Raw genomic sequence first — 9,052 nt, 5'->3', positions numbered from 1 at the left:
TTTTTATCCATTTAGAGATGTATTGTAGCCTATTTGCTAAGTAATAGTTATGGAAGTTAGGCAGATCTAATCCTCCCCTGTCTTTAGTCTTCTGTATTGTCTTTAAGCTAATACGTGGGGGTTTATCTTTCCAAAGAAATTTAGAAATGGCAGAGTCTAGAGATTTAAACCAGTCAGATGATGGTTTATTGGGGACCATTGAAAATAAATAATTAATTCTAGGTAGGACCATCATTTTTATTGAAGCTACCCTACCCATAAGTGTGATTGGAAGCGATTTCCATCTTTCAAGGTCCTCTTCTATCCTGTTTAAAAGTGGGGCATGGTTAAGTTTAAGTAAAGCTCTGGGTCTCCTAACCTCCACATGCAGCATGGATCTCCCCGCAGCAGGAGCAGCCTGCTCTGGGTCTGCTAACCTCCACATGCAGCATGGATCTCCAGGCAGCAGCATGAGCCTGCTCTGGTTCTCCTATGCTCCACATGCAGCATGGATCTCCAGGCAGCAGCAGACCGCTCTGGGTCTTTGCCCAGCAGCATGAGCCTGCTCTGGGTCTCCTATCCTCCACATGCTGCATGGATCTCCCAGCAGCAGCAGCAGCCTGCTCTGGGTCTCCTTACCTCCACATCCAGCATGGATGTCCCCGCAGCATGAGCCCGCTCTGGGTATTGTCCCAGCAGCATGAGCCTGCTCTGGGTCTTTGCCCAGCAGCAGCAGCCCGCTCTGGGTCTGCTAACCTCCACATGCAGCATGGATCTCCCAGCAGCAGCATGAGCCTGCTCTGGGTCTTTCCCCAGCAGCAGCAGCCTGCTCTGGGTCTCCTAACCTCTACATGCAGCATGGATCTCCCCGCACCAGCAGCAGCCCACTCTGGGTCTGCTAACCTCCACATGCAGCATGGATCTCCAGGCAGCAGGAGCAGCCCGCTCTGGGTCTTTGCCCAGCAGCATGAGCCTGCCCTGGTTCTCCTAACCTCCACAGCCAGCATGGATCTCCAGCCAGCAGCATGAGCCCGCTCTGGGTCTGCTAACCTCCACATGCAGCATGGATCTCCAGGCAGCAGCAGCCCGCTCTGGGTCTTTGCCCAGCAGCATGAGCCTGCTCTGGGTCTCCTATCCTCCACATGCAGCATGGATCTCCCCGCAGCAGCAGCAGCCTGCTCTGGTTCTCCTAACCTCCACATGCAGCATGGATGTCCCAGGCAGCAGCAGCAGCCATGCCTGGACCTCCACACCAGCCTGCCCTGGTTCTCCAGGGGCACCAACTGGTCCACCTCACACCCAGCACACAGCCCTCATCCTCCTCACATCCACCATGGAGGAGGACACCCGCACCACACCCTACACCCACCCCTGCTACCAGCAACCATTTCCGGCTACCCACACACACCCATGCACCCTGGAGCTCACACCTCCATAACCTTTACCTCCAGCCGAACCGTGGTACCCACTCTTAAGCACCCCTCCTCGATTATAAACCAATAAACCAACCGCCAAATTTCTCGTGCCCCTGGTAAGGCAGGAAAAAAGCCGTGCCCATGGTACAGCAGAGCTCCAGCAGGACAGGGGGGAGTCCCACTGCTGCAGCCCCAGCCCGAGGCCCTGTCCTCGGACTGCTCTCTGACAGTGTAAGTGCTATTTATCATATTTAATATTACTGTTTATGTTTTTACACACATATCCTCTTTTCTTTATTCATTGAAACTGTCTTGCTCATGACCTGATTTTAGACATGTTGACTGAAGTTAGCATGCAGACGTATGCAAATGGCTCCCTGTTCAACACTTAGGCTAGGGCCTCCCTGACCCATCAAGGCAGGAATGTGCCTTTTATACAAATTAAAATTAGCCCCAGGTCTAAACATTCAACAGTAGACAGATCATTCTTTATCTGCAGTTCTACCAACAGCCGGCCTACTTCTTAATTTGAAATAATGTGATTTTCTTCATAAAGGTATTTGCAGTTAACATGCACAAATACTGTTTTGCTTATTTATTTCAAATGTAATATTTTGAGATTGACATATAATGTTGTCTTTCTTTTTACTGATTTCAACCCTTTCAGAAACACAACCAGTGTTTGGTCTTTTCTGATTTAGATGTCACAGTTATATTAAACACAGTGGGTTTGAGTATTTGAGTCTCACAGCAAGAATCTTGAAAGAAACCATCCAATGTTTTAGTCCACCTCTGCTTTCCTACCCTCTCATATTCTCAATACAGACATGTTTACTTGTGTCATATAAAGAAAAACCCTGAAGGTTGAACAGATTCAGAAAGAGAAAGGGCTGGTGATTCATAAACAACCTAGCGTAAGGTCCAATTTCTTTAATCTAATTACACTGTAACAATGCAGTCTAGACTGCATTCTCTGAAAACCCTTGTTTTTGGATATTAGGCCTTCATCAAATACATGTTCTTGTCAAAAGAAGTAGTTTAATAACTAATCCCTAGAAGCAACACATTTAAAAGGCTATCTAGTTTAACTTTATAAGACACTTTTTTTATATATATATTTTAGTATGTAGGTGAATGCATTCTTAACAAACAAGGAAAGAGAGGTTTCTACATCACACATAAACACTTTAACTTAACTCAACTTTAGGTGCTAAGACATGCAGTTTGAGTGAACACACTCTTTAGTATGCCGCATTTCTCAGTTTAAATCATGTGATAAAATGTAAGGATTAGTGTCTAGGTAGCTCTTGCAAGGTTGGGTTTATAATGATAACAATAAAAACACTATTGGGAGTAACCGTAAACAAATTAGTTCTAGTTGAGAATTGCATATATTATAGTCTAGGTAGCTCTTTGGTATAACCAGTTTTAGGAATAGTTGTTTAGAATATTTCTACCTCACTTGCTGATTACACCCAGACATTTTGAGTTGTTCAGCCTGAGAGCAAGAATATTGAAAGAAACCATCCACTCTTTTAGTGCACAGACTAGTCTTTATTGTCTCATATGTACAGTGGTACATATGAGACAAAAAAAATGCTGCAATGTGCCAATAACATGCAGTGTGTATATTTATATATTTTATATATCCAAAAGTGTAGAAATACAAGTTGGTCAGTTTGAGTTCAGATACAGGAAAAACCTGTTCCAGTGACAGAGGGCAGCTGATCAGTGGATTAGCATTTGGATTGATGCAAATTTAGCTGAGATTGTGGCTTCAATTTTGCTGACTCTGTCTGATTTTTAAAGTTTTAAATCTTCACATATGACAAAATGGTAAGAAACTAAATGAACAAGTTTGTGTGTAGATTTTTAATGTGGAAAATATTTTTTCAGTTTTTGGAATTAATGTTGCTGTGTAAAAAAAGGGGTGTTCTTGTTTTCAACCATCAAGTTTGTGCCCCACCCATGAATCATCCTAACAATGGAAAGCTGAATCATTGGTCGGCTTGAGAACCAATCACAGAAGTGTGTTTGGTGGTCTTACATAGTGCATGGCTAATTCTTTAACTTTGTCTTAAACTCTGGTTACAGAGAGAGATCACCTTTGCACCTTAGCAAGACCTCAGCTACACTCCTTTGTTTGTTTCTTGCAGAAAAAATGGCTGCAGAGAAGTAAGTTTATTCTTTCCTTTCTCTGGTTTATATTTCTAAACTGTGTTGTTTCTGATCATGTCTGTGCATGTTATTGGAAATTCAGTTGACATAGTTTGGATAAAACCAGGACAAACTATTGTTGATAATAAGCAAATATGTAACAAGCAAATTCTGAAAAACTGAATGATACATTTCACTCTGGGTGTATCTGTTTAATGTAAGGCTTCTTTCATCTCAAATACAATTTTACTGTGATGTAAATACATGATAGAAGATTTGCTTTAACTGGAAACTGAACTAGTTGAAAGCTTCCTTCTTAAACCACAACTTTGATCTGTTTAATTCAATTGATTAAAAAAACATTTATTCCTTTTCACAACTGTAATGTTGGGTGTGTCTGCTTTTTTCACAGCCAAAAAGCAGACCGTCGAATTATTTACTGCCTGTTGTGTGAAAAACCCCAGGAAATGATAATGACACATCTGAGCAGGGTGTGCATGAAGGGAAACTCTGCTCAGGAGCGCCAAGAAGAGGCCAGAAAGGCCAAGGAGTCATGCAAGAGATGGACACGCCAAGCCAGAATCTGGGATTATTCTGAGATGTGCAAAAGATATCCCCACAAACCATCCAGAATGGCTCTACTAAAGCCGGGCGTACACTGTACGAGTTTTTCAGTCGTGGTACTTATATACATCTCAAACTGTGCGACAGAACTGCGGGGTTTAAAAAGTTCACCGCTCACAATCTGTGCGGCGCGACGCTCGGACGAGACCGGAGTGCTCACACTGTACGTCGTGTCCCCTCTGGGACCGCTCACTGTGGTGGCAGAGGCAGGCGAGCAACGGAAGGTGACAGGGACCCAGAGCAGGGGTTCGAGCCCAGCTCTGGCGAGGCCCGCAGGAGGCACCAGGCGTCGGGGGAACGGAGGGGAGAGAGAGGAGGGACGAGACGCACCGGCGGCCGCGCGGCACGGCAGGTCGCCTGCCCCCCCCCCCCAGCAAGCGGAGGAGTGCCGAAACAGGCGGACCGCGGAGGAGTGCCAAAACGCGCGGACCGCGGAGGAGTGCCGAAACAGGCGGCCAGCGCGTTGCGCGGACCTGACGGCTCGCCCTCCCCAACACCGGCCGGAGGTTGCTTCAGGAACGCCCGCTTCCCTCCCTCCGCTGGCGGGGATGGAGAGGAGCCCCCTCGTAGCTCTGCTTGAACAGCAGGATGCGCTCACGAAAACCTCACGACAGCCGACTGAATTTCAAACATGTTTGATTTTCACCGATCGTCCGATTCCTGATCGGGAGGTAGTCGTGAGAAGCCAGTCCCCCCTCCTCCCCCCCTCTACGACCAAGCTGAAATTCGGCCGATTCAAAAAATGCTCGCACGACTGAAGAATCGGCCCGAAAAGGGGAAAAACTCGTACAGTGTACGCCCGGCTTAAATGAGCTGAAAGAAAGAGAGTTTTTTGTGGTCAACGCTCTCAACCAGGCAGATGTCGAAGACCCATCCACGACAACAGCTGCTGTTCCCCCAGCCTCTGCTGTTTCTGAAACAGCTGGTGGTGTCTCACCACAAGAGCTGGTGGATAGCAGCTCTGAAGCCAGCTCCACTGATACAAATGACCAAACTTGGCAAAAGTAAGTTGGAAACCTCTGCAAAAAAGTGTGAACAAACTGTAAGATTGGTTCGAGCTCATTTTCTTGTTATCATTTTATTTTTGACAGAGTTCCAGCGCGGTGGACCAACACTGTCCGGGTCCAAATGACAAATATGGGTTTGTATCAAAAGTTCCCGGCAGAAGAACCCATACTGTCTGACTTCAAGAACTACTTGATCAATTCCCTGCAAGTTCCTAACTGCCAGCAGGAGGTAACCTTAATCTCATGTTCACTTTTTAGTCTGAAAGTGTCACTGTCCTCTCACTGCATCATCATCTCAGACTTCTGTTTTTCTTTTATCACAGGTGGACAACGTATCCAGGATGCTGAGATACATTCAGCCAAGTGGGGATAAAGTCAGCTTGGACTTCCTGCTGAAGCACACTGAGACCAGGGACTATCTAACCCAACTCCGGCGTGCTAAAATGGGCCCAGCCACCATCTTGAACTACATCAAAAACATGATCCGGTTTATTCAGTATTTGAAGACTCACCTCGACCTGGCTGCAGCAGATGGTCAGTTCTATAAGAAGTGCCAATCCTACATCGACTTCCTGGTTACCCTCAGAAAGCCAGTGGCCAAGGACCTCAGCAAGCTCACCACTAAAACAAGGTCAGTTGCCAATCTGCATTCCATCTCTTTTTGTTTAATGACTTTCTCCATATTGATAGTACTTATGTATATCTGTGGTTATGTGATACAGACATGTGTGTAGTTGTCTCCTGCGTTGTTATCTTGTATGTGGAATATTTACCTATATACCTGATGCAGCTTTTCCTCGACATGACACATGAATTTATCCAATGTGAGATCAATAAAATCTATCTTATCTTACCCTATGTGATTTTAGGTTTTACCAGCACGTGGATGGTCTGAAGAGCCTTCACGAGTGCCAGGCAGTCCTACGGATGGCCAAGAAGGACATACTGACCATTTATGGAAAGCTGATGGATGGTGACCAGGTGGCTTCCGATGAAAAGACAATTTTTAGATATTATTGCGAAGCAATCCTGATTCTTGGTCACTTTCAGAGGCCAGGGATGGTAGAGGGAATCCAGGTAAGTAGTCCAGAACAGATAATATTAGGTAGTCTGTGACAGTTATTCACTGCCTGTGTTTTATTTTCAGACAAACGAATGGGAGAAGAGAAAGAATGCTGGGGGCAAGGTGTGCTTGGCAGTCACAGAGCACAAGACTGCGACAATGCAGATCGCTGTGTGTGCCCTAACGATGGAGGAAGCTGCAGTACGTACACTTAGTACAAGCCAAATTGCCTCCCCATGAAATACAGTATCACCTCCAATCAACAAACAGAAATTAATTGATATTTCTTGATTGCCTTTCCAGATGGTGGACGCATATTACACCTGGATTCGTCCTCACTACATCCGCCCAGATGTTGACAATCAAAACAGGCTGTTTGTATCGTCAACAGGAAAACGAATTCGGAGTGCAGGCTATGACGTAACTCGTTTGCAAACACAGTAAGTCTTGACAGCAGTGCAAAAAAGGAGTGAATAAATGAATAGCAAATATTAATTCAGGTCAGGTTTAGATCCCACATGTATGTGCTAAGTATCTTATTTTATATACTGTTTATGTTTTTACATACATATCCTGTTTTCTTTATTCATTTAAACTGTATTTTTTTTTTGAGACTGAGGAGGGTTACTTCATCACAGACTCATAACCAGTCTCTGATGTATCGTATAGGTGCTAGTACAGTTAGTTTTAGATCTCACTGTTTTGTGCTCCGATATTAAATATCTCTTGTGTGTGAGCCCTTATAAAACACAGGTAGAACTCTTGTGACGAAGCTGGCCCACCTCAACAAAAAATTAGCTTTGTAGCTATAATCCGGCATATTTACATTTGTTTTTATACTGATGTTCATTAATGTGCATTGTCCCTATTCAAATAAATAAATAAAACACAGTTTTGTGTTTAGTTGAAGTTAGCTCATGACCTGATTTAAAGCATGTTGAATGCAAACTGAGGTGTGCATGTAGAGATACGCAAATGCATCCCTACCCACCTCCTACCTCTAGGTTAAGTCAGGAATGTGCCTTGATACCAATTCAAATTAGCCACAGGTCTAAACATCCAACAGTAGACAGATGGATGTTTATCTGGAATGTCACTTCTTCATTTGAAATTGTGTTTGTTTGAAATTGTAGTAGGCTTGAGCCACGAAGCCTTAGTGCTCAGGAAGGTTTAAATACACTGACAACAGGTCTGTGATGCATTTAGGGCATGCAGTCTCTGTGTGTGTGATTCCTTGTAAAATCCAGGTAGAACTGAAGTCACAAAACCAGTTCTGTCTGTTAGAAGTGAAATCGTCAACTGACTGAAAGGAAGCTCAAGTCCACATGCAGTCATATGCAAATGCCCCATTCCAACTCTTCCAGCTCAATCGGGTGAGCTGTGTCTGCAGGCACCTCTCTGCAGTCACAGCTAAACCCCCTACATACACATGCAAATTTGCCCAAGCTCTTCAACTCCAACAGCACACACATAGGTCAATGTTTAGGTGAAATGCAATTTCTTAATTTGAAATAATGTGATTTCCTTCAAAAAGGTATGTGCAGCTAACTGCATGGTCAGTCCAATGGGAACCACAAAAAGGCATTGCTGTGTTCAGACATCCTCTCCAGTTCAAAGTGCCTAGTCACATGCTTTTTGAGGATCAAATTTTGGATCACACACACAGACAATCATTTCATAAGAAACATGACAGCAGTTGCTAGTAAATCAAACATTAAAAAGGAAAGTGCACTGCCTTAATAAAACATTACAAAATAATTTGATTATTGTTTGATTGTTTCATTTATTTTTGTTTTGTTTATCTATTTCATATGTAGTATTTTGAGATTGACATATAATGTGGTCTTTTTTTACTGATTTCATCACTTTCAGCAACATAACCAGTGTTTGGTCTTTTGTGATTTAGATATAGCAGTTTGATAAACACAGTGGGGTTTCCCCTTGTCTCTGAAACAAGTCAAGCTGCTGTTAAAGCAGTTCACTTATTCATTTTGCCTAGAATTACCAACAGCTGTCATCTCTTGAAATGCATTTGTGAATCATATCTTGCTTGCTTTAAGAAATGGATGTAATTCATCATTTCTATAGGCTTTATGTATTAAAACAGTTTAGGTAGAACACTCAAAGGCAATCTTAAACAAATGTGTTTGTAATCTTGATTTAAAAGAAGCCAGGCTTTCAGCACATTAAGAGTTTTCTTGAATTTTGTTCCAGATTAGTGAACCTTAGGTGCTAAATGGTGCTTCTCAAAGTCTGGTCCGTGAGGCAGACACCCTGTCTACTTTTAAGACTAATCTTAAAACTTTCCTTTTTGACAAAGCTTCTAGCCAGAGTGGCTCATGTTACCCTGAGCTACCTCTATAGTTATGCTGCCATAGGGCTAGGCTGCTGGAGGACATCAGGGTCTATTTTTCTCACTCTACTGACTTCTACTGTTCTCCAGTTTTGCATTGCATTGAATTGAAATGACTGTTGTCATTTCAGCTTTTAACTTTTTGCTCTCTGTTTTGTTATGTTTAGAACTCACTTTTTTGTGCTTTAGTTTGAAATTTCTACTGTGTCTGTTACCAGAACACATGCTCTGAGCCACTGGACTACTAATGTAGCTGTGACCTTCTGGGTCAGGGGGCTTGTCATACATTACCCTGGTGTCGGGTTTTGGCCGATTGTCAACCAAAAAAGCTCTGGCTTGCCTAAAACGCTCGCTTACATGATTAAAATGTCATTAACAAAAACCTACTTCTTAAATTAAAATAATGTGATTTTCTTCATAAAGGTATTCGCAGCTAACTGCATGTACAACAAAA

At 43.4% G+C, this 9,052-nt stretch overlaps 1 protein-coding gene across 1 annotated transcript; it reads left to right on the top strand.

Moving 5' to 3' along the window:
* Window positions 1–4,907: 4,907 nt before the first annotated feature.
* Window positions 4,908–7,963, top strand: LOC110369458. The gene is made up of 6 exons (XM_036133131.1): window positions 4,908–5,179; window positions 5,267–5,411; window positions 5,506–5,813; window positions 6,052–6,259; window positions 6,330–6,446; window positions 6,549–7,963. Exons 2-6 carry the CDS (start codon window positions 5,304–5,306, stop codon window positions 6,687–6,689), a joined length of 882 nt encoding a protein of 293 aa, XP_035989024.1. The 5' UTR covers window positions 4,908–5,179; window positions 5,267–5,303; the 3' UTR covers window positions 6,690–7,963.
* The last annotated feature ends 1,089 nt before the right edge of the window (window positions 7,964–9,052 follow it).

The sequence above is a fragment of the Fundulus heteroclitus genome, unplaced genomic scaffold (assembly GCF_011125445.2).
Source record: "Fundulus heteroclitus isolate FHET01 unplaced genomic scaffold, MU-UCD_Fhet_4.1 scaffold_58, whole genome shotgun sequence".
Taxonomy (NCBI): Eukaryota; Metazoa; Chordata; class Actinopteri; order Cyprinodontiformes; family Fundulidae; genus Fundulus; species Fundulus heteroclitus.
This window is presented reverse-complemented; position numbering and strand designations above follow the sequence as displayed.